Here is a 26989-nt window from a genome sequence, read left to right as displayed (position 1 = left end):
TCCCTGATATTTCAACATTTTCAATAAAGTTTGCTCTGTTGCTGTGCAAAATTCGTTAGATCTCATAAAGAAAGACGGATAGAGGATATGTTTGCAGGAACATTTTTCATTGTTTTTAGATATACAATCAGGTCAGGAAACGAGTTCCATATGTTCTATTACACTCAGACATTGTATAGCAAGTCATTGTATATTAATACACTGCTGACGAGAAACGTGAGAATCGACGATTTTCACTTCATAAACATTGATATATTTTCCAAAAATACGCGGGAACTGCGGCAAAATTTATTTCACAGTATACCGCCAACAATGGGTTAGAAATATACGTAGAATGATTCACCGAAATGAAGATGTTACGTCGCAAAAGGCAAGAATAGGATTTCTTCACAGTTATGGAAATTCTTCTTCTTTCGCTAGGCACGTAACGTAAACAGTTTAAGTAAGAAGGCAACGTTCCCGGGAAGGTGCGTCCACAGAAGTCGGATGGCACAAGAGCGATGCATCCTATATCGTCAAAGATAAATTTTTTCAATGATTAGAGACGTATTTTAATGAAAACCATATTGCGTAGGCTAGCAAGAGACTCGTTCGAGAAAACACAAAAGAGAGAAACGTTTGAGATTGAAATTGGTTTAAGTGTACGACGAACTCGACACGTTCAGATGTCCGAAACAGTCGAAGAGTGAAAATAAAACAGGCTGTAGGTGCCATTTGGAAGACAACAATTTTTGTTTTCCTTGAAGATGTTACTTGTACGAAGACCAATATCAGTTAACGTGGAGGGACAATTTTAATTTTAATATAAATATCATTTCTGGACGTTGAAGAGATAGAATCTTCCCTGATATATATTTAACAATTTTTTATTTATATTACTTTCCCTTTTTATTTTTATATTTATTTTCTTATACAGAATATATAATATATTGTACATATATGTGAGTATAACTGTTCGATGTATTGTTTTGTTTTAGTGTATGGAAAATTGCTTGGCATCCAATTACACAAAACCTGGTCACTGTCCTGATAAAGCATCCATGTCACCCTTTGAAGCTGTTTGTTTGATAACTTGCGTCGATGACTCTCGTTGCCCAGATTTAGCAAAATGTTGCAGACATGATTGCGGTGTCACATGCATGCATCCCGTTGGTTTACACAATGTAACTGGTACGCATTAGATTTTATTTGTCATTTATAATTAAGCTTTCTTTACACGAACGTAATTTCTCCAATTTACAATATAAAACAATTAATTGTATGAGAGGTAGTGCGCGTGTATTAGTGCGATTGTATCTGCGGCTGATGCGCTTGTAACACTGATTTTCTATGCTTTACGAATAACCAATTAATTACGTGCGATCAAATTATTTATATTTATTCGACGTATAAACAATTTACACGATTTTTTTCAGTGTATCAAAGATACTGATACCTACTATTGTATCAATAAATAAACTACTGTTTACACAATACACACAGTGAAAACTCTTCTCGATAAACGGGGAGTCCCGACTGAAACCTTCTCAACAAATACTTAAGGTGACTACAACGGCATATCAACAAATTATTGGAAATCGGAGGTGGCTGTCTTTTTACGAATGTTCACCAAAGAGGGGAATAATTGCGCTGGTGACTACAAAAGTGGTCTAATTCTAAAGCTTAAAAAAGTTGAATTTTTAATTTACTTTATGTTACATCGATCCACGTTACAATAATACGCAAGAATTTTTGCATAAAAGATATTCGACTTGACGCACCAACTTCTTAGTCACCAACGCAAATATAGATCAAATGATTTTTTAATTCATACTTTATAGAAATATCCGAAACTTACTCCGTCTGGCCGGATTAAGACGCTTGAGGATTTTCGTGTACAAACTTTCGAAGAATGGAGACCAAAATTCGCATGCCCGTGTCTACAAATATAATTAACTCGATGTTTCCAAAGGGTTAAAACGATTAATAGATCGTGGATTTTTATGCAAATTCATCTATTTGATAATACAATTGTTAATTGTTAATTTGATAAAAAAATTGTTTTATCTACACAGTATTATAGAAAACACTATGCTTTGGATATTTCACATATCTGCTCACGTTACGTTTTTGCATTCTGTGAAATTGTACACTTTTAAATTTCCTATAAATGTATAAAAAACCGCGGTCTAGAAATTAGCTGAGCATAACTCTGCGCTTTATCGAATGCCAAAACCACCACTTTGCCTAATTATAGTCCGAAGCTTCAGACATATCCCGATACAAAGGACCACTTTCTCTTCACGAAGATGTACCATACAATAGAGGTGCATGGGAAAGCGTACGTGATACCATAGAGGCACGCTAATTACAAATTCACTGCGTTCAATGAAAACCAATCGACGAGCAGAATTTCGAACGCTGTGCTCCAAAAATCATTAACAGACCAGCATTCTTTTTTTTTCTTTTTTTTTTTTAAGACACACAAGCTTCTGCAACAACAGTTTATAAGAGCTTGCGACAATTAATAATAACTACAGTTTAGAACAGTATATTACAACGTATTTCGACAGCAGTTGACCCAAGTAAGTCATTCGATACAGGCCTTCCTGCAAGACTAAACGTTATGCGGCATTCCCTCGTTGAAACACAGTTACCGTCATTAATATTCGGACACAGCACTATCTCTGTATTTGTTGTTTCGTGTAAGAAGAGATGATGTAAATATCGTGTTGCTTATCCTGGGAGAATTTCAACCGTTTATCGTAGCTTGAAGTTGCAAACGGTGCTCCAAACTTTTCAGCGGGAGTTGTACATATATTTACGCACAAACCAAGATAAAATTCACATTTTTGCATTTTTCTTTTTCTTTTCTTTTTTTCAGATTTACCCTTGATACCCAGGAATGTCCAAATCAGGCAACAAAAGAACAACTTAGTTTCTTTGACTTGGTATAATTCTAAGGCACAGCGTATCGATGAATCTACCGGAATCAAAGGTGTGAGGTATTTGGTGGAGGAACGACATTTACTTGGACCAAGGTACCTGGAATCTAGATCAAGTCCATGGATCGTTCGTCACGTTTCATCAAAGTCACACGCAACGATTCGAGAACGATTAAAGACAGGACACTGGTATCAATTTCGCGTAGCAGCCATCAATGCAAATGGATCCCGAGGATACTCGGAGCCTTCCAAACCTTTTAAAACAAAAGGTAAGCGCTACATTATTCACGTTCTTCTCTGTTTTTTCTAATAATTAACCTGCATCAACGGAGAATTCTAACGTACGATTTTCGCGATAAAAAACAAGAAACATTATTTTACGTAGAAACTGTATTCCGAATAGCGTGCGATAAACGATTGCCAATATCTGGAGCAGGACACTTCCGTGCGAAAGACGCCACTAGCCATGTTACAATTGGTTCAGGTTTATTGTTAAACGTAGACTTAGCTTTAGAAGGGAATGGCCTGAAAACCACTTAATTAATTTATTAATTATTGTATAGTCTTTGCAAACGAATTAGTCCTAACCATCCAGCAATTGCTGGAACTTGGGCGAACTTGCGATTGTTCCGCGAGAATCCGAACGATACTAAAAGAATTCATCCAAGGTTTCTCTGCGTTACTCTTATTGCATCCAGAGAACAACGCAAGTACGCACGAAACATGCTTATTCCAGTTTTGAAGCGAGCAGCACGTTGTCCTGATTTAAAATCAGGTCTCTGCAAACTTGTTTCCAGATGGAAATAGTGCGTGAAATGAACTATTACTTGGTATCTCAATTACCAAACTCAATTACTAACTATCTATAAACACTTATCGTGACAAGGAATCAATTTAACAAGCAGTCAAGTTTAGTTGCGGATAATTTGTCTTTAGTTTCCTGTGACCATTTTATGTCACTTCCTTTTTTCGTCCTTCATTCTGAAAAATTGCTGTACGTTGCAAAAGACATGGAAATCACGCAGGGAAAAAAATCACAGTGCACACAGCGAACGTTGTTATTCTTCCCACTGAATTTGATGCAACAACTTCTGTGCCACGACTCGAAATATGATGAAAGATTATCGCGAGTGAGTATTGTACGTGTACTTGGTTTTTGCCGATCGTTTCTGTTATTTGATGTTATTAACAGAAGCGAGAAACTGTTCGCGGTAATCCAATTTGTGAGTACCAGTTATCATGAGATCGAAATTAAACGAATATTGTAGTTATTGGAGAAATATAATACATTTTTAATTTCGATCTTTATCTCTATGACCATATTAATTGTTTTATCGCATAAAATATAATCATATTCTTCAAACGTTAATGTTACATTGTAATTAAATAAATACTTTATTTACGATGCTGTATTTAATCATATTGTGGAGATTAATTAATGATTAAGGTATGTTACGTCGCATAACGTTATAATATTAAATTTTAACCAGGCCTCGATTTAAGAAACAATAAGCATACGGAATATGCTTGATTTAGGATCTAGAAAAACAGTGAAAAATTAGTTAAGTAGAGAGTAGTTAATTAAATTATCTATAATTATATATAGATGTCCTGTCTAAAAGTTAGGCCCGGATTAAAAGAGGACTAGAGGAGGGGAGCTATAGCCATGGGCATAGTGATTCAAGAATCCCCACCATTCCCGAACCATTGAAAAGATTTTCCTAAATAAGAATACAAATTTAAAAACGAGTAACTAATTTTTAAATATAATTTATTGGAAACTAAATTTTATTTAATGCCTCCCCTCGTCTTTCTACGAAAGGGCCCAACGCTGGGTCCATAGTCCCAGGCCACGGAAAGCTTCGATCCGACCTTGCCTAAAGCAAATCGATCAAATTACGCTATTACACGTTAAAAATAAAAATGCAATAACAAAAGAAATTCTATATAAAGCATTTGGCAATTGGTCAATTGATTCGATTTACTTCTGGAGGTATTGTATGCAACAGGTAGCATAATTATCAAGTAAAAGTAATTACTATTATTAAGACGGTACAAACACTTACCGACATGAATGACGACAAAGTTAAATCAATGTGTCGAGAGTTAGATAATTTGCACTCTAATTTGTTGGCAGAAATTATCATAAGAACTGCACGTTGCAGTGATACGTCGTGCAAATACCACTTTTCATATATTACATCGTCAGCTACAGCGTTGCTCTAAGAATTTCGAATGGATATTAATACGTTGTACAATCGTATATGTATATATAACGTATTTGTACGTGTAAATATATTAATCTTATTACATAAACTATATTAGGTGTACAAATGAATAATTCGATTTTTTTCACAGATTCAAGATTTATTTTTAAAAAGATTGAAACAAAATTTCCACTAAAAATAAGTCGTCCAGCTATTGTTATTTTTATATATTTCATCAAATGGTTGAAAGTGACTACATCGACCGAAACAGGTGTTAGTTTGATGGAGCAATGTCAGCTGAATGTACCAGATATTGCGTAATTTCCCATCTGGGACTCGTTGCGATGTCTTTTGCATCAAAAGCAACCTAAGGTCTGGCGCTATCACGCAGCAATCCTCCGCAGGACACCCACCTCTCTTCTCTCTGGATCTTTCCCACTTCGTGTAGGTGATTCGATCTGCTGTATTACCTTTTAGCTACTCCGCAAACTGTTTTTGCGTTTCTACTCTCGTTTGAACTCTCAGTCGGTAGTTGCTTTTAAAATCGTCGTGATCGCACTTTCGCGAGCTTTCAGAGCGTTGCTTGTCGATCGAACGAAAGTCGCCGCTTTTCGAACCGTTTAAACCAAAACGCACACTCATCGTACGATACAATACCTTCACCGAGAAAGTTACAAATCAATTCGCATGTTTCTTCAACATTTTTTCCTCGTGAGAATTCATGAAAAATACAGCGACAAATGTGCACTTTTTTCCGTTGTTTCTTCTGTCACGTCCCGCGCTCCGCACGAACCGTAACGAGAACAAGAAACCACTCTATACACAAATCTAAATAAACATACCAATAACCGATTTGCAATTTGAAACCGTGTTTACAGTATTTGAAGTGAAAGGCAGTTAAAGCCGCTAAAAGCTATATCTTGCGAAAATTTATCTATGTTTTTATATTTATCTAATTATGTTTTCATAATGATATTGAGACAATTTAAATTGTAAACAAAGTCGTCAGTTGAACAAACGTTGGAGATCTTCCCAAACATTTTCAAAGGAAGGACCCCGACGCTTTTCCATCTCCGACAGATATAAATAAATGTAGCGACTCAGAGAAGTCAGTATAATAATTATCCTTCGTCTATCGAATAACAATATTACCGTTCAAAGAGTTATCATTTTGTCAACCGAAGAATTTTATATCTGTCAGTCAATTGTCGGTGTCAGAATCGAGCGGGATTTGAATAAATCATTGGATATTGTTAAACTACTTTCAACCAGTTTTAATCCTCTCCCGTGCTGGTATCCCTGCACATGGCAGGTTAGCCGAAAAGTGGAATCGGTTTTGCCAGTAGCACCAAACTCTAGTCGACGCTACCCGTAACGTTTGAAATAAATAAAAATTTGAAATAGTCCTTGGACTATTTCTGGTGGCAGCAACTACCAATTTCAATCTCAACTTGACTTAAAACAAATAAATACGTAACACTTCCATTATTGATATTTACGAATTGACTATTTGTTTTAGGATTATATTGAAACTGCACTAAATGAAATGTCGTTTTCAATAGTAAGATGTTAACAATACGTAGCCACGAAAGGGCGGAGGAACCATTTCGTTTTACGTTTGTCAATCTTTTTACGTTTAAACAAAATTTGGATTATTCATTTGTATACCTGATATTATTAAAATTCATGAATGTATATAAATTTAATGTCTATATATGTGTATATAGCCTTTCGTGTTTGTTTGTTGCATTGCTATTACTAAAATATATATCTTATTAACCGAGAGAGATTAACTAGCTAAAAACAATATCACGTTCTTATCGATATTAAACTACTAGTTGCTTGTCGTATAATTCGATGTACTATAAGTAGTTATACTATTTAAAAAATCTTACCGCGTCGAGTAGCTCTTGGATGCAATAGCACAATATATAAAATTGTATCAGCGCACCAATTGTATACAATATAACTAAACATTTTTCGGAAAACATATTAGTACTCTGAAAAAATAAACAGTTGTTCTCTGTAGAAGATAAGCAGTAACGGAAGAAACAGAATTTACTAGGAAACAAAATTCTGTATTAAGAAGTTGGAACTTAAAATATACCATTACGAACATAAAACTTAGAAAGCAGAACCGGAAAACGTTGTTTATGTAATGAACTCCGACGTTTAGAAAAAGCAATTTCTTCAAGGTAACAGCAATCCTACAATAATTACGAAATTTTATTACGACGATAAATGTTAAACGATGTTACCACATCTACAAAGTCATCAAAATTGGAAAATTTTTACAAAATTTCATGTATATTATATAAATTCTGTATATTTTTCAAATTATCCATTTTTCATATTGTTTCGTAAATTTCGTACATGTTGAGGCAAGAGAAACGTTTCAATGTTTCTTCGAAATACATTATTCAAGACAAACTAATGTATCTTTTTCTTGTTGCTACTTTCGGCTATATAAAAATTATGTATGTTTAAAATTTTCATAAAAAATCTTTTGAGACATTCAATATACGTGAAAAGAGCAATATTTTCGCGAGTATCTGTGCCACGACTCGAAATATGATGAAAGATTATCGCGAGTGAGTATTGTACGTGTACTTGGTTTTTGCCGATCGTTTCTGTTATTTGACGGTTAACAGAAGCGAGAAACTGTTCGCGGTAATCCAATTTGTGAGTACCAGTTATCATGAGATCGAAATTAAACGAATATTGTAATTATTGGAGAAATATAATACATTTTTAATTTCGATCTTTATCTTTATGGCCATATTAATTGTTTTATCGCATAAAATATAATCATATTCTTCAAACGTACATGTTGAGGCAAGAGAAACGTTTCAATGTTTCTTCGAAATACATTATTCAAGACAAACTAATGTATCTTTTTCTTGTTGCTACTTTCGGCTATATAAAAATTATGTATGTTTAAAATTTTCATAAAAAATCTTTTGAGGCATTCAATATACGCGAAAAGAGCAATATTTTCGCGAATATTTGCTCGAATAAAGTAAAATTAAAATGTATAGGAAACGCGATTGTCAGATTGCCATCAAAACTTGTTAGCATATCGCTTAAGTCTTAATCGTGGATCATCATACCACTTCAAATCGATCATATTTTCATCTCGAATTATACATATATTACGCCTATATAAAATCAAAGGATATTTAAATTGTGTTTTCTCTAATTAAAAAATGTTCAAAGAGTACAAATCTTTGAAACTGATGACTCTTTTGTATTTTCTTTCGTCTTAATCCTAACAAGCGTTCACACAATCAATATTATTGTCAATATATCACGATTTTCAACGTTATAAGTACAGTCGGACGATCGATGTACGTGCAATATAATATTCTCAATATTATTGAACATCGACGAGAGTGTTCGTTGAAACGTATTTTTACTCCGCGTGGAAACACAGTTCTCTTCTTAAAAGCCACTTCCTAGCCCATAGTCTCTTCTTCTGTAGTCTTTCCACTGATAATGTCAAAATAATGGCTGAACGAGCTTTCTTTTAATTAGGCGTCGCTAAACGCTAACTCGAAACGCAACGTGTCTTCAATAATGTTGAACGTACAAGGAAAATGCAATTTTTCATCGAACACTGACAACATTGTATCGACGATTTACGTATGTTGATCGTCTAGAGAGATTTTTGCTTAACACGATGTTGAGAACTCCGAAATATATTGACGATAGATATTGAACGCTGTGAACGCTCCACTAATTGTAAAGACCAACATGCAAGAGACAATCAATTGTTACAGTAATGAGTTATTAGAATGTGCATTTATTTGTCCGTGTGAGAAACGTAAAGAAAAAACTAATGCTGTGCATGTAATGTAAAATAGTACTGTAAGAAAACGAAAGTGCAAACGCTGTACGACTTCTAACGTGCTAATAACGTTGTACGATCTGCGGCCAACTACTGGCGCCGCTCAGGAATTGTCGTATACACAGCAGTGCACGTAGTTGTTACAAAGCAGTACGCTTTTTACACGATAAAACTCCAACAAACCAGGAATTGTCACTTGTATAAGTATTTCTTGTTTATGCTTCCTTTACGTTTTAACGCGACGCTATCGTGTAGGTATTCACGAGACAAACTTATCGGCGCAATAAAAATACTTTTGCGCTTATGCCTCTACGAGCTAATATATACTTTCATTTATATATATCATGAATATTTATACTGATCACGTTCTTACACTTACTCGACTACAGTTCCGTAATGGCGGGTCAACAGTCTCATTTCCTGGATCATCCTTTTGTTCCTAAACGAGACATTCTGCCGGGTAATATCGTTGTACGAACCGTTTAAAGTTTCGCCTTTCTGTTCGAATATCGCCGCAAATTTCATTCGAAGATACTTGTATTGAACCGTCGTTAACAAAATAATGTGCATTGTGTAGATATCCAAACTAATCTTTCTGATTAGCGTGAATGCACCACCGGCGACCTGGAAGATGACACCGCCAACGAAAACGCTGAGTGGAAAAGGTTCCTTGGATAGAATGGATGGCACTCGATAATCCGAATAATAGAACTCGTTCTTCCGGAAAGCTTCGATAAGCGGCAATAATATCCAAAGAACGAGCGAACCAACGCTAGCAACCGTATAAATTTTCAGCGGCTTCTCCATTGGTTCCAGTGCGCTAACTATCATATTCTGAAGCATTTTATTTCCTTCGATGAGATGGTTTAATTTTCCAATTAATCCACGTAGTACATTCTTACGATTATGCATATAAATCATTAGCACGAGCACTTCTATCGCGATCACAAGGTTTACCGTTCCATCCTTCAATGCTTTTTCCCTCGATGCAGTCAAAATTCCGACGACACAAGCGACAAAATATGTCAGTTCTATTAACCAAATGATGATCGAGTAGATTTTCAAAAAGATGGGTAATTTCGTTTCTTTATTCGACATCGGCAAAAAATTCGCCGAAAGCGTACTTAAAAAAATGTTGAAAGGATTCAAGTCTCGAAAATCCATTCCGCTGGCTAACTAATTCTGTTCGGTAGTAAGAACAAGAATATATGATACGTAATCAATTTTTAATTATAGATAGGTTCTCTGAGCCGTGTTCTCGTGTATATCTCGCTCTTCGTCTTATCATTGGACAGCCATAATAACGATAGAAGTTATTGGAACGAATTTTTCTTCATAAATTTCTTTCCATAAATTTTCTGTCCCTTTTATTTATGGGAGATTTCTTTACGTTTAATTCGTATAATATACAATAATACAAATACGAAACTGTCCTGGATAAATTAATACGTCACAGCTATGTAAAGTATAATACAGATGTTCCATTTGTCACGTGGAACGAATTGAAAATCGGCTGCAACGATAATATGTAGTTGATCGAATATCTAATTTTTTAATAACTTCTTTACTATTAATCTACTATCTACTATTATTATTGATTTATTATCGCTTAAAACAATGTTTCAATAGTCAACGTTATGCTTTTCATCGATAGAGAGGCTCGCGAATGTTCTATCGGTCTGAAATATTTGATAATACCGCTCCTTGTCGTTCCATCGTTGATCTGCTTATCCATTTATCATTTTTACCAGAAGCGCCATACATTGGCGTGCATAATATATCATGTGCAATTTAAACTTCTTTCGGTCGAATCGTCGATCGTTCGTCATGTAATTACAACTTTGTTGGTCTCCCTTTAATTATCTTTGTATGACAGAAGATAGCCTTGTATAGTTTATAATGCATAAACGTAGTGTATATTTATCAGCGAGACATCAGGAACATCGCACAGGTACTTCCCTTTGTTGTAGAAATTTATGTATAAATTAACAATATCATAAATTAACAATTACGACGAAAACATGCAATTAGCTTTCACGAAGTTTTGCGACAGAAATTAGAGGGGAAGAGAGAAGCAAAGTTTTCTTTGCGGCTGTCATATTATACATTTAAAGGGTAATTTATTACTTTTAGACCCACGGAATCCAAAAGAACCACAAAACTTGACTCTATCCGATGCGCGACTGGTAGATGGAAAACTGCGTATTACCCTAAGATGGAGCAAACCAGCTTCAGATGTGCCGATTACATTTTACAAAGTGTTTTGGAGCCGCCTTGTTCACGGGCCGACTAATGATTCCATTCTCGTTTATCATAGAACAGTTCTGAAAGTAAGTTTTACGTAATTACAATACAGAAGTATTTAATTATCATTACACACTCTATTCTTACCATTCTTTTAACATATGCACCTTTTTCGTGTAAATTATGTGAAATATTAAAGCGACAAGAAACTTCACTTTACATTAAATTTTCTAATTCTTCCACAAATATACATTGGTTTAGAAGTAACTACAAATATCACAAATTATATTCTAGTTTTTACTCTGAACTCGTTATTTATACCTATCTTTATATCTATTGCTAGACAGCAAATTTTTAGTCTCTGTTCAGTCGTGTTCGCAGAAATGTGAGTCTCTATAAATATATGATATATATTCACGGTCCATTTACCACGCATTAAATATAATTTATTTCTAGTTATCCACTTTCAATCCAAAACCTATTATTATATCTAAAACGATTCTTTCATAAATGTACGTTGGTTTACAAATAACTGCAGGATGGTTGATGCGCAACATGCAGGGCGTATAACAGGGTGTATGCTTCATAATATGTGGGACCGAATCGAAGAGTAGACAGAAGGCGCAAAAAACAATGACAAATGTTCGTGACATCCTAACTTGGGCCCCCCGTATTATGATACACCCTATATATTTTCACTATGACTTGCTAACGAAAGTGATTTTCTTTTCCTTGCATTTTTAGGACAAAACGTGTTACGAACTGAAAAACTTGGAACTGAGGTGTCAGTACTTCCTTCAAGTGCAAGCTGTTGCACTGTACGGTGGCCGGCGATTGTTGTCGCGAAAAGCCTCGAAAGTTTTCAATAGCACCGATTACATGGCATACGGTAAGATGAAATTCCAGCCTGCTCTTCTTCCATCTGCTACTGGTATTTTTGTCGAGCCTAATAATTGGCATAACAAACGAAGAAGTGCCCTTTCATTGAAGCCGATTTGGGGAGGCGATCTCGCAGATGCGAGCGATACCACGGCGATCTTCATCTACGGCGAATGACTTGTCACTGCGGCGAGGTCAAGGTACGTTTGGTTTGGCCGATGAACCACGATGTAAAGGCGTACAACGTCTCCTGGAGAGAGGCATCCTGCTCAGCTTCGCAGGAAAAACTCATATCCCGTCGAAAGAAAACCTGGTGGAAACTTGTTCAGGTATTATATATATACACACCTCTGTTCATAAGTATTAGTATTAACACTTGCTAGGTCTCTTCACGGAACCTGATAACTGACCTAGATTATTTGGAAAATAATTAATCCGTTAGAATTTTGTATTCGTGCAAGATGGCAATCCATATCGTGAAATATATTTAGAAAAATTATAGGAAAAAATAACGAATTAATGAGTATGCTTCTCATAAGTATCTGGACACTTTTGTCTCGATTTGTAGTAACAGTATTTGTATTTTAGGCCAATTGGTAATTACAGGCAATACTTACTACTTTTTCGTGGAATATAAATCTTTCGATATTACATGTTATAAAGCATAGCAATAATTTATTTCAGTATTTACTGCATATGCTGATATATGCATATGCATATGTAAGTTAATGTTGTAATGTCGTAAGTCATTCGTGAGACGTTATAAGAACACAATAAATTAGTAATTATATTCGCATATTCGTGTTCACGATCATTTGATAGATTTTTATTCAGAAAATTTTTAATCAATTAAAAAAACAAATTTGAATCTGGCTCACGGAATCAATTGTGAAATAGGATAAAAGTCCAGTGACACAAATACCAAAATTCATTAACAACGAAGCCAGAGAAATGCCTATAACCGAGAAAAAGATTTAATTGTACTTTTTATAATCGATGAAATGTTTATTATCGAATAGAATATAAGAATTCTTTATGTAACAAGGTTACAGGCGAAATAATTACAAATTTTAATAAGTTCTTAAAAATATCTTGGGTGTATCTTACTTTTCATAAGTGTCCTAATACTTGTGAATAAGAGTTTATATATATTTACATATATTTATACTTAAATGTTGTGCGTTACTTTTTCATTTATCTGTTTTTTTTTAATTATTTCTTTATTCTTTTATTTAATGTTCATAAATGATGTATCTACTATACAGATACTACCGATGATCGTAAATACTAGATAAATCGGATGCAACTTATGTTGTTTCAAACTTTATTGCTTTCAGACACCGCATCTTGAAATAAAACATCTTCAAAGTGAATGCACATACAACGTGAACGTACGAAATGTATTCAACAATATAAATAATGATGACAATGGTGCCAGTATAGAATTTCTCACCACTGGTTGTTCGAAGGAGTCGGAAGAACAAAAAGACGGCAAGCTCTTACATAATAAAATAATCCAGTGCAAAAGCAAGTCGTCAAAGAGAAAACGACATTACGATACTTATCTTTAGCAAAATAGTTCCTTGCCATAAGTAAATATATATGATCACCATTTTTTGAAATTACATATTCAAGTATACAAATAAACTTAATTAGTTTCTTAAATGCTTATACTATGTACTCTTAATTAACCATAAAGAGGATAACAAACAAAATTTTAATTTTATAATCTTTATATTATCCGAAAGAAGTATATGTTATAAAATAATTGTGACAGAATATTATCATTAATGGTGAAAGATTAGCCAGTTATCTACATTGTTAATATGTCCAAATGCTACTCTAGCTGGTTTTTCGTTAAACATAAAATCATTTACAAAGATATACATTATGTACACATGTCGTTTATCACATCACAAATTATATACAACCCGGTTGTATCGTTCATTCTCATATGCTCTACACATATAATGACTTGCTTCACCGACGCGTATATTTCATTTATTGTTATATGTCGCTGAATCTTACTCGTGTACACGTTGTGTTTACACATACATGTATGTACAATGACTCACGAAAGTATTCGAACACTTACGATATAACTTTGTTACGAATATATTACGTGCATTTTGAAATTTCGTCAGCACTATAATGAGACGTAACAGTCGTGATTATAATAGTAAAATATGAAAGCATTCCGGAAATCCATATAAAAGTTACCGTACATTTAGGATTAAATCAAACGGGCCACTATAGAACCAAATCTTGTGTTACTTGTGAACAGTCAAGAATCATTATGGAAACGCATAATAGTACTCGTACGGACCAGTTTCCTTATTTGTTTTTCTACCTCTTAATTCATCTTCCTCCTCCTTCGCTTCATCCGAACTCTCCTTTCCCCTATCTTGCCCCCTCTCATTATTGCTATGTGCGAAGGATGAAGTGCAATCAGCGCCCGAAGTGGGTCCCACATGTTCTCTTACGCTCTGTATTCATCGAAAGTTTCTCTAGAGGTGTTTGCTTTCACGAGCTACTGTACTGCATTTATCTCTCTTACAATTATAATCCTTCGATATATCATAACCATGAAAAATATTATCCCATTATTACGCACGGTATGAGTGAGATTTCTCGAATCGCTGAATGTCTGTCAACGGTATATCGATCGCATTTTATGCGATTAGATAATTCTAAATTCACGGGTGAAGTTAACTTATTAAAGTTTGAAATATAACAATTTAGTTAGCAAAAAACTAAAGCACACGTTCAGTAAATTGCTCAAATTGGTTGTCGCGGAAGAATATCCATCCAAATGATGATAAACTGTCCTGTCTCCGACACTCTGCGTTGGTCTATGATTGAAGATCAGTGTACCGTTGTTTGTTCCAACATTTCTAAAGATGTTCAACTGCAAACGAAGGATATAAAGTAAAGACTCTACAGGATGTTGCATTTTAATATATACCTATGTGCGAATCGCTCGCATATTTTCTCCTGGGTGTCGCGATAAATTGAAATATACTACATCATAATGTTTAATTCTCGTAAAATATTGTATCGTGTTTGTGCAATTTTTTCTGACAATGTTACCTGTGTGTTACAATGTTACGTTTTTTAAATTTTGCCAGATCATGAAATCTATCTTGTTTTAATGGTTTTAAAAAATTTAACAACGTGGCTCACCGATCATCACCGTGCCGGTCAACGTGTTAAACGTTCATCGTTAGATATATATAAATAGATGATGAAATCGAGAAATAAATTTACCTGTTGTTCTGATAACGTAAGTTTTTCGGCAAGGATATACCACATGACAATTTCCTGGCATCCAGGAGTAGTTAACGATCCGTCATAATGGTAATACGTCGTATGATCTTTTGGTAAAAAGCGGTAAGGAATAATCTTTGTTCCCATCAAGGCCGTAGTTTTTCCCACTGCGTTAGATACTAATTCCACTGCTTCCAAAATTGGCATTATATCCAAATTGTCATCGCTATTTAACTGAAATGATATTTCACATACATACATGTTATGTAAATATTTACACGTCGCATCAATACAATTAATACATACATCTACGATAATAATTGTTTTATAAAGATCTCGACTGCTCGAGTATTAATGAAAAATTTTCTTCGAATAAATAGAGCTCGTGTAAACGAAGTTCTGTCGTAACTGCAATATATTTGTCGGACATGTTGCGTAAGATTATCAATTAAATCGTCGAACGGAATGTCCTGTTTTTACACCCGGAAACTTACTATACATACTGTATTAACAGAAATTAAAAATAGATATCAATTACAAATTACTCGGAAAATGAGTTGGGCAGATTATAATGCACATTATTCAGGTTTACGTTCGCAGTATGAGAAGATAGGATTCTTTCAAGGTATCAGATCTGATCACGAAGACTGATGTCAGCGGTGTGATGTATTATGAATCATGATGGAGAACAGACACAACGATTAGCGCCGATGCTTTGAGCTTCGTCTGTTATGTCCAGAACATCGCGTTACGTCTATTAACTCGAATTTTAATTTAATATCAGAAAGAGCATAGACATTTCAAATGATAAATAGAACTTTCATGACGTGGAACCTAACAGAAAATTCCATCCTCTAATACATAAATGGACATTTTATACAGGTTCACCTATTATACAGGACAGGATGTCTCGCCTAACTTGATACATTACATTAAATATATAGCATTGCAGTGATTTCGATGAACAGCGTGTATTTTCAAATCCTCCATCTTCGACTTTCGTCTCGATAGCAAATACCATGTCATAAATCTCATCATCGCACAACGAGTTAAGAAACACATTCTTCTTAAATTACGTTGCTTCTTATTTTCCAATGCAGAACAAAACACCTGCCCGCGGACGTGCATTTTATAGGGTGTTTCGCACCTCCGTCAACGATTGTCTGTTAATGTGGACGTGATTTTTATCCAAAAACTATGGACTGCAATTTTGTTTTCCGTCGTCTGCGAATTTTCCACCAGACAAATGTCGATCGACTGCAACGCGTGTCTGCGAACGATTGTCTATCGGTGTGGACTTAGCTTAACCCATACTGCAAAATTTCTGTGTTCGTACACGAAAGTTTCACCTGCCCGCGGACGTGCATTTTACAGGGTGTTTCGCACCTCTGTCAATGATTGTCTCTTAATGTGAACGTGATTTTTATCCACAAACTATGGACTGCAATTTTGTTTTCCATCGTCTGCGAATTTTCCACCAAAGACAAATGTCGATCGACTGCAACGCGTGTCTGCGAACGATTGTCTATCGGTGTGGACTTAGCTTAACCCATACTGCAAAATTTCTGTCTTCGTACACGAAAGCTTCACCTGCCACTCCACCCTCGTTCGTCAGTCGATTAAGCTAGTCGACTAAATTTGCATTTACACGAGGCGACTTGCTGAAATTTCTCACCAATCGACCCGTCTGTAGCTACCCTACCAGTAACGGAGTCGGCAGAGGAAGCGGGACTCAAACGGAACCGAACGTGTAATCATCTCCCGTGGTCAATTCTAGACAGCGGCAAAGCAAGCTGAGAGTTGCACAATTGAAAAATGGCATCACTGATGTATGTATCATTCACGATAAAATATCTCGTGTGAAACTTTCCTTGTTTTCCTACCGCGGACCAAGACGAGCGTAAGCTACGACGATGCATAATCTTCTCAGAAGTCTAGCCGATCGATTTCACTTTTTATCAATTTCCCAATTTCATTACGTAAATGAACGATCAATGTTCGATTCTCGAAAAATCCCTTACTTGGATGAATTTATTTATTACGAGAAAATGGCATAGATAATTGCAAGATAAATTTAGAAAATAGCGTTTGCAACATTATCACGTCTCTTCGCTTTACGATTTAAGGTGATGATAAAAATATTAATGACTCGAACTTCGTACTACAATTTCGTGAATGGCGTTACCATTAAATGTTTATTTTATATCGTCGAAGAATATTTCTTCGTAATCTCGTTTTGTATCAGTCTTATCGAGTCTATACTATATTGTTCGTTAATAAAAACATGAAACCAATTGCTAGTGTTTTGACACAAAGAAATACTCGTATTGAACATAAAGAATTATGCAATTTATGATTATCACGATTACCATATTTAACGGAGCCTACATTTTAATACCGAACATACGATTTAGAGCCCTTCAGATCGATTTACACCTATAACACTAACTGTAAAATACGCTAAATGTATAGCGAAGATAAGAGGATATTACTAACTAAGAATAAAAGGAGTAATCGGTGTATGGATGATAGAAGATGTCAGCATTCGATCGACGATAAGAAATTGAAAATTGTCAAAATGGTCAACGCATGAAATTTTTGTAAACCTGTTGCTAATAATTTTCTAGTCGTGAGAGACATTCAAGAGAACTACGTCTAAATCAACGTAGTACAAATTGCACTTGTACAATGTTAATCTCCACTTGCAGTTGGTAGGCTATGAATTTAGTTGAGATGATCAATGGATTGCATCAATGAACCAGATGACCCATCTGGTAAATGTTAACTGCAGATGCGAAAATTGCTCGTTTTGAGATAGAACGCAACACATTACTGCCGCATATGCATCATTAATACTCTACGAAACATTGACCAGAGGGTGTCAGTTATGCATTGAAGATAATGAGCACTATTTTAAGTTAGCTGCGAAATATACAAATAAAATTCAATAGTACCTATCAGATTAAGTATACGATATAACGTTTGAGTTTAGTTAGTATATCAAATATTTATTGATATATCGTGAAACAATTTAAAAAGATATTATCTCGAAAATTAAATTCAAAGATTATATGCGTTAAATGATACATTTGTATAACTCGTTAAACCTATTTATAAACGAGTATATTACATCACAGAAGACATTAGATCATTCGATAATAACTAATTCTTTTAATGTGTCTTACCTTTCTTCTATTCTAAACTCTCCCTTTCTTGACAGTGCTTTAATTAAGCTCGATGAATTTGAAAATACTCTACAATACACTCAACGACAATATTAGCAGATCGTGAAAATGTTTCTACAATTACTCCTTAGAAGTTAATGTTTGACTTCTTGCCATTATTCAGCGACAGAAACCAAAAACAGATTGCATAGTCGGACTTGTCTTTTCGTATGTATAGGTTGATCGAAAGTAAGCGTCACGAGCATTATAGCGGGGATTCTACGCTTTTGGAGTTGGTTGAATTGAGATCCACGATGATTCCTTTCAGACATCTTATACTCGTGACGGGTAGAGAACAAGGAATGGAACAAAAACGGCCCTGATCTCTCGATCAAGACTAATTTTGCGACAAACTTTTTTGCAAATATACGTATTAGTGAGAATGTAGAAAAGTATTAAAATTGCTCAAATCAACGTACCTCGAATAAGGTAGCAACTACGGCAATGCCATTTTTATGTTGTGATGCCATATTCGCGTTGCCATATTGTTCGTCATAATGAACAAAATGTAATTCTAATGCGTCACGGATGCCATTTATGGTGTGTTCGGCGGGCCAGTGGAAGTGTAATTGCTCCAAAATATATATGGATGGAAGATTTGCTCCTTCGAGATGAATTGGTGCACCGTACAATCGAACTTGTACTATAACAAAAGTTAAATAGAAAATAAGGTACTTTGAAATGCAATTACTATTAATCGATACATAATGCTTGTATATACAACATGATCATATAATTTCCAATAACAGATACGGACAACCTAATATTTCGTTGATTGAGAAAGTTTTTCTTAATCAATTTCAACACTGTTATTCGGTATACATTAATTTTGGTGAAATTGCAAACAAATAAAACATTTTGTAGAAGTTTCACAATATGTTGGCATACTAATAATTTTTGTTACAAATGAATAATATTAACGAAAGACTAGATAATTCTTATTGATTGTACTAATTTAGAAGAATTTAGATGTGGTATTTCATTATGTATCCACAACATGCGTGTCTATCTGTCATTGCATATAATAAAATGAAATCGAACGAACAGTATGAAACATATAAATTGCATTTTCGTGATTAAGGAATTACGTATAACTTTTAAACTAATTATGGCACATTGGGATTTATGTCTCAAGTACCAATGAGAGAAGATAGCATATATTTATTAATTAAAATTATATGTTCAAGTTGACAACATAACATGTTGAAACTTTTCAAGTTGAAAATTAGGATTTATAAATAACAAATGATTATTTACTAATATAAACATTACAATTAAATAAATCTTACTTATTTACATTACGATATAAAGCGATTAAAAAGTTAAGCTATATATAGCAGGTTCGGTGTATAGTTAATGTGTATATGTATAATATATAGTTAATTTATATGCCAGTTTTAGAAAACACACGGACCTGTACGACTTCGGAACACGCACACGTATAACTGAAAGTACGCTTCTGCGTAGTTCGGATAACAGAAACGCGCTTACGAACTCGTACAACTGACTCTAAACAAACCCTGGTTCGTATAAACGAAGGGCGGATAAGCTCCGCTGTAACAATAAAATCGATAAACTAAGCTTACTGAGATCAACGGCAAAATATTCGCTGATTCTCGTGACAGCTTCTCCTTGGTCAAAAAGATCTCGGTTGATGTTCCTCGACCCAACATTCTTGGACCTCTCCATTTTATTCTCAATACCTATGATATTCCTACACATTCCGACACATATCTCTTCGCTTATGCCGATGACACTCGTGCTTCGCTCGCGCTATCCTCTGCACGAACGTTTTGGTAGCAGCTGCGCTTCCGCAACGTAGAAGCATCTCGATCTCATTTCCGAAAGACCATCGATAACCGAATAAATATGAACTCGCTAAGATTCCAACACACCGTATTCTCTACTAACGCACGCCATTTCAATCGCACAGTTATCACCTTTCAGAACTCTCCAATTTCCACTTCAGACAATATTAAATATCTCGGTGTTTATATCGACACGCGGCTAACTTGAAAACCCCATATCGCGTTTCCTCGCAACAGATCGCATACGGTTAACAGGCAGCTCTGGTGGCTAATTGCACGACACTCTAAATTAAAGCAAGCGCTTAAGATTCTTATATGCGAAGCCACCATTAAGCCCACTTAAACTTATACATGCCCCATTTGGGGCTCTGTCTCGGAAACCAACATTGATCAAATAGCCTCAGCTGAAATCCTCGTACTTCGATAGCTAACGAATAGCTTATAACTGGTACAGTCATACGAAATACGAGCATACTTATTCAGACAGGTATAAGATACTATACTGGATCTGCCAGTTGAACGCTTCACGCGATTTCTAAACCACCTAAGTCCTGACACGATTCAGACCGTCCCGCGCATATCCAACAGAAGACTCAAACCTAACGTAAGACGTAATAGACAGAGAAACTCATTTTAACCCTTCTTGCCACTCGTTTGCGTAACCTTCGTATTGACTGCAACGACACAACCCGTGCTAGAAGGAAATATGAGAAATGTGTACAATTGTCATTGTAAAAGTTCAAGCAGCAACTCACAACAATAACTGACGCTCTGACTTGTCTATAAAAGGAGAAACTCTGACAAGAGGGATACCGTCTGATTACTTGGCTCGCTTTCGTTGCTCTCCCTAGTAGCACTTTGGCCGATTCTTTTATTTTATTGCTTATAACTCAGGAAGGAACTCTTAGACACAATTTCGTCGTCTCTCATCCTATTTTGCCTTATACAGTCAAGCCTCGAAATTTCTCTTGTTAATTATTCAACATTTAAATGTAACGTAAAAACGGTTCGCTTACTTCTTTTCTTTACCTACCGGAATGGCCATTGTTCGTGATTTTGCCATTGAATCCAGTATTGTATCTTATGAATTTAAGTGGACCAAGATCAGTTTTAACGATATCTTCGGTGGCAATATTTATCGGCGATTGTTTCTTTCCAGTCGTGCACAGGCCTGGCCAATGTTCCGGGCCTAAACAGAGGAAAACATAATACCATGAAGCCTTTATCAGAAACAATAACATACCAGTTATATTTACTAAAATAGGCAATCACAGAATAAACATTATTTCAATCTGATAGAATGTTATTTGTATATACGTATGTATCTAGGTGCAATATTTATTTAGTATGACCATCGAGTTGCTTTAAAACCGAAAAGCTTTGATCCAATTAATCCATTGTTTATCCTGATTACATTATTTTTATATGTACAGTGTAGAGATTGCAAGAAGAGGACAATTGACGAGATGGATACAATGTCACAGAAAATATAAATGTTATATTCTCTGATTTACCGATGCTTTCTTATCTGCAAATAATTTTATCTATTGAACAGAATGGTCCAGTAATTCTGCATACATATACAGGATGTATCATTTTAATCGATCGCAACACTCGAACACAAATATTTCATAAACTATACATTATACGAAAAAGGGTTTCAAATAAAACTTGTTTTGTTTCAAAGGGGACGTCTTACGAGGATCACCAGATTTCTTTAGCTGGAGGTGTTTTCAGGATCTCAAGGTAACCTTTGTTTTTTAAACGGAACTATACGTGTTTTCACGTGGTGGAAGTTGAATTGAATCGAGTCGAATGGTAAATCGCATCATTCGAAGCAGCTGTCAATTTTTTATAAAAAGGAAAAGATATTAAGATATCAGTTTAAAAGACATTTCAGTCTTAATTTTATCATATAAAGATAAAAGCACAGTGTTATCTTTTCTTATCTTTGATACGATAAGTTTTATAAGATTAAATATCTTTTAAATTCATCGATTTTCGACCCAAGAACCTTCACATTCTTTTGCAGAAAATGTATAGTTCTACTGAAAATAACAGAGGTCGTCTTGAGATCTCGAATGCCATCGTAAGATGTTGCCCTTTAAACGAAATAAGTTTTATTCCAAACACTTTTTCGAATAACATACAGTATAGGACATATCTGCGTGGGTCGATCGAAACGAAACACCCCGTATAAATTCTAATGATATCAACGAATAAAGTACGATTAATTTGTTTATGATTAAAAATAATTACCATGATCACCCGAATATGACCAATCATCAGACGCAGTTACTTCGTATAAACCTGAAACAAGAGAAACATTTCAGTTAAAGATTTGAGACCAGTGCGATCCCCTCTACGTGAAACTCTAAAAAAAACATCGACAGTTAATCAAATAAAATATTATAACATTTAACATATAATATAAGACATTTGTGTGTGTTAATTTGTATACATTTCAAATAAAAAATGCTAACACGTACATAGACAATCGTGCAAAAATTTGGTTGCTAACTTCAGTTTAGGTTATAGATCTCGATATTCGATATTCGATATTCGATATTTGATATTCGATATTTATATATTATATATTCGATTATAGATTCGATAGACTAATACTGTAATTCTGCAAACACTATTATATTTCTATCAAAATTGATTAAATCGCTGAAACATAACGTCTTCCTGTGTGTTGTACAATAAAATAGGAAAATAATCTTGAATGGAACGCTTGTTTTTGCGATGTTCTATACAGTGCGAACCGTATACGATTACAATTATAGGATTTCATCGATACGTAAATGAAAGTCCGGAAACAAACGATTGAGAACATGAGGCGAATTATTAACATGCTACATCCTACTGTACATCGAACTGTACGAAGAAGGGTAGTCAGCGCATTACAATTATCACACGAGACATGTTACGCTAACGTAACACTGATACGATGACTAAAATTTCTCTTTTGATAAACAATGTTGTATGTATGTGTACACTGACTCATGAAACTATCTATTAGATTTATTAATATAACGAACAGCTAACTGTTTACGTACTTGTAGTACAGTAGGCAGTAAGCTGCATTCGTATCTTTAAATAATTACGGAATAAGTTTCAGATAATACTCCAATCCAGTAAACCGATTATAATATGGATTATAAATTACAACGAAGGAAGTAGTAATAAGTTGTAGCAAAGGTTTTGTAACTAGCTATAATTTATGTTCTATAAGGAAGAATGTCTCTCGCAACAAGTTACAACAGACTGAAGATAAAACTGCACACGAATAAGAATAGTTAATGAATTTAACAAAACACTGAATAAGAATAGTTAATAAATTCAAGCGAAATGAAATTTTTGCAAATTTATATTTTTATGTATAATATTTTTTCACATACTATAAATATCTATTTTACCCACTAAATATTATAACAGATATTGTACTTTGTATATTTCACGTGTTTCTGCATATTACGTGCATTCCATGCATTTCGGTATTTTTCCTATAAACGCAGAAAAATCTGCAATCTACATATTAGTTAATGTGTATGGATCATTATCATAGTCATTGCTATACATTAACATTTTGTTAGTAAATAAATAATCCAAAGGTACACAAGTTTTAATAGAAATTCTCAAGAATAAAAGCACATACTTCTGTTTTCCAGGTATATACACAATCCTGCTGATACGTCTCCTGTGAAATATGTTCGTCTATCCGCGTTGAGAGTTCATCACCCAATAAATTCGATAAGTAATGCGTGCGGCAGGAAATAAAATTAACCTCATTGACCGTTGACTAAACAGGACATCGGAGAAATAAATGTGGTTTCCCATTAATGAGATATCAGGGTGGAAAACAGGACCGAAAATTCTGAGAAAACTTGAACGATAGTTTCGTACGTCCTAAATTGACACTCAATCGACCCTCAAAGGAATGTCGCTGCTTTTAAATTGGCGCTTTTACATACGGCTGATGAAGAATTCCAATGAATTCTAATGAGTATAACGTAAGCTTCCGGTTATTAAAGTTCCGTTGCACTGTTTTTATCAATTTTTGCTGATTGCTGTCTCGTGCCTCTTTTATAAATCGCAAACACATAATAGCGCCAACACAATCACACTTTAAGCTTACACGATGACATTTTTACTTATTCGCCAGGCATAAAACTTTCATTGGATTATCGTTCTTCATCGACTACTTAACTATTATACGATACTTGACAAATATTATCTTCACGTTATTATACAAACTATTCTTTTATTCGATTCGATTTCACCCAGACTTGACTTAATGAATAAAATAGATTTTCTCCCTTTTATAAAAAGCTCGTGCACCTTAACTATTTTTGACATTTCTTGTTTTGTTCCTATATACGATAAATTTGTAATTTAAATCACGATTAAAGCAGATTTTATATTATAACATTTTATATTAAATTTTTATATCGTAAAAATATAATGTCAAAACCAAATACGGTGCAGAAAATTAGAAGTACTTTCCTCTAATGTGAAACGAAGCTTCGTTTTAGTTAGAATTAATTCTTCTCTTACCTATGATAGTTGTAAAAATTATGTACAAGTTCTTCATGGCAAAAATGATATTTAGAACTGTCAGAAGTTGCGATTACTCGATGACACGAACGTGACAGCGATGAGCCTACAACTGGTGTACACGACGTTAATCTAGCTAGATAGCCCCGAGATTACACGAGGCCCTACTACCTATATGACATTTACTTTCTGCATTGCACTAAGCATTGTGATTGCCCTGTGTGCGCACGCTAATTAACCCCTATTTGTATAAAAAATAACTGGCAACCAATTAAAAATTTTACTACAGGCCGCTTGTCACTTTTCTACTTCCATAAATTATACACATAATAAGTGGCACTTGTTTAAAATTATTCAAGTTGAAGACAATTAAATGTAAGGATTAAAATATCATTAACACTCGTGGCTTTCAAAAGATAGAACGCATGAACTGTAACGATGCTTCTTGTACTTTGTTGTTTCTTATTTGCAATCATATTTTACTTTTCAAATGGAAGCAATCACGAAAGAACTTCATTTAAATTCCTGTGGTTGGGAGAATGCTTTGGTACGGTGGAACACGAGCAACTTGGAGCCGCTTATTTTCAAAGTGGTGTAAGCCCAGTTTCCGTTGAAATATCCAAGTGTTTGGCTTTCCATCGATTGAAGAATCCTGATAAAGTCTACTTAATTTGTTCGCGCCTCTATCTGTTTAAGTAGATGTAAGTTCATTATACAAATGGCTTTTTTGAGAATTAATTAGACCAATATTATTTTTCAAGGTCGTAAATTGACGTGCACCACCTTCGAAATTCACTAATTTGTGAAACTGTGAGTCGTACGATTCGTTAAATTTTAATTATTTGGAATTTATGTTTAATGCTTTGATCCGCTTTTCTTTATAAATCTCTGTACGTTACTTAAATATAAATAGAATAAATCTAAGTGAATAAAAATTACTATAATATTATTATATTGGCTCGCAGTGAGCGTACGTGTATCACTATCTGATTCTAATGTTAGTGCAAAGTTATCTATCGAGGAATTGAATCTACCGAGGATTCAAGATATCAACAATATGTAATACTTTCTTCAATCTTAAATTTGCACTTTGATACGATCCGATATATATGCAAAACTACTGCTTATTCAATAATACTCTAAATGTAATAATAACTACATTTAATTACAATAATTCAATTTAATTATAATAATAACGATTTAATAAATATAGCAATAATTTGCAAGTATATTAACGAATCGCATTTAATTAAGCAACTTGTTCTTATATGTTCACATCTGTTTCAGAGTAAATGCAAACAGAAACCTTGACAAAATTACTGAATGTTTTATATATATTTCGTATCCTTTGTAGAGAATGATTTTCATTTCATTAATAAGAAATATACTTTTTGTTAAAAGTGAGTCCCTTCACGAATAATCCTCAAATAACAATGTAACTGCACTTACCTTGTTGTTATAATCGTACTTCGTTAAAACTGGTATCAATTTACCTGAACGATGGAGAAATGCCAACAAAAATATAAAATATTTGATATTCATTTTAAACGTATATATATATACACAACAAAATTGTCGTTTTTTTGTTGAACGATACAACTTAGACAACAATTTCCGATCTACTGACCTTCTTCAAAAATTTCTTAGCTACGTCGGGATTTTCGACCACGGAGATTGCACGAGCAACTACTGAATTAGTAGACTATGCTTGTACTATACGTATATGCGTTGGTGCAGATATAAATACAAAGGTCGTATGCATATATTTCAATGATTTTGTTACATTCTGCGATAGCGATGCTTTAATACATTTATTATAATTGAGACATTATACGTATATGTACAACCATAAATTAATATTCTAATAAATTATTAATTCTTTTGTAAAAAAATATATGTACTTCTGTATATATCACTGTAGTATATGCATTAGAATAGATAGGTACTAATTATTAAGAATATAATATGACACGATAAAATAACAATGTAATATAGTAACTAAGAGCACATTCCAAGAATATAATATAGT

At 34.3% G+C, this 26989-nt stretch overlaps 4 protein-coding genes across 6 annotated transcripts in view; 1 reads left to right on the top strand and 3 right to left on the bottom strand.

Moving 5' to 3' along the window:
- The window catches only part of Kal1 (anosmin-1 Kallmann syndrome 1), a 37136-nt gene extending 12360 nt beyond the window's left edge, over positions 1-24776 (top strand). The window contains exons 3-8 of one of the 2 annotated variants that reach the window (XM_072001165.1): positions 978-1170; positions 2864-3193; positions 11112-11308; positions 11967-12111; positions 12213-12430; positions 24075-24776. In XM_072001165.1, coding sequence (XP_071857266.1) covers positions 978-1170; positions 2864-3193; positions 11112-11308; positions 11967-12111; positions 12213-12430; positions 24075-24095 — 1104 coding nt within the window. In that variant the 3' untranslated portion in view covers positions 24096-24776. Of the gene's footprint in view, positions 1-977; positions 1171-2863; positions 3194-11111; positions 11309-11966; positions 12112-12212; positions 12431-13438; positions 13767-24074 lie in introns of those variants that run through there. The other variant, XM_072001164.1, reaches the window with a different exon arrangement.
- Positions 1-26989, bottom strand: part of LOC139986778 (tachykinin-like peptides receptor 86C) — a 211886-nt gene that overhangs the window by 89028 nt on the left and 95869 nt on the right. The gene's annotated exons all lie outside the window — the stretch shown is intronic.
- LOC139986113 (uncharacterized) lies at positions 4754-11116 on the bottom strand. The gene is made up of 4 exons (XM_072001168.1): positions 9358-11116; positions 7239-7338; positions 7027-7131; positions 4754-5146 (listed from the first exon to the last, which is right to left on the bottom strand). Exons 1-4 carry the CDS (start codon positions 10140-10142, stop codon positions 4946-4948), a joined length of 1191 nt encoding a protein of 396 aa, XP_071857269.1. The 5' UTR covers positions 10143-11116; the 3' UTR covers positions 4754-4945.
- On the bottom strand, positions 13952-26517 carry LOC139986112 (carbonic anhydrase 6). Of its 2 annotated transcripts, none has more exons than XM_072001166.1 (6): positions 26454-26517; positions 22660-22710; positions 21434-21589; positions 19012-19235; positions 15369-15602; positions 13952-15009 (listed from the first exon to the last, which is right to left on the bottom strand). In XM_072001166.1, the coding sequence occupies exons 1-6, from the start codon at positions 26500-26502 to the stop codon at positions 14818-14820; spliced, it is 906 nt and encodes a 301-aa protein (XP_071857267.1). In that variant the 5' UTR covers positions 26503-26517; the 3' UTR covers positions 13952-14817. The 2 variants fall into 2 exon arrangements, with proteins under 2 accessions (XP_071857267.1, XP_071857268.1); XM_072001167.1 differs by lacking the exon at positions 26454-26517 and adding an exon at positions 24961-25205.

This window comes from Bombus fervidus, chromosome 4 (genome assembly GCF_041682495.2).
Source record: "Bombus fervidus isolate BK054 chromosome 4, iyBomFerv1, whole genome shotgun sequence".
Lineage (NCBI taxonomy): Eukaryota > Metazoa > Arthropoda > Insecta > Hymenoptera > Apidae > Bombus > Bombus fervidus.
Note: the sequence above shows the minus strand (reverse complement) of the source record. Positions and strands in the feature narration are given on the sequence as shown.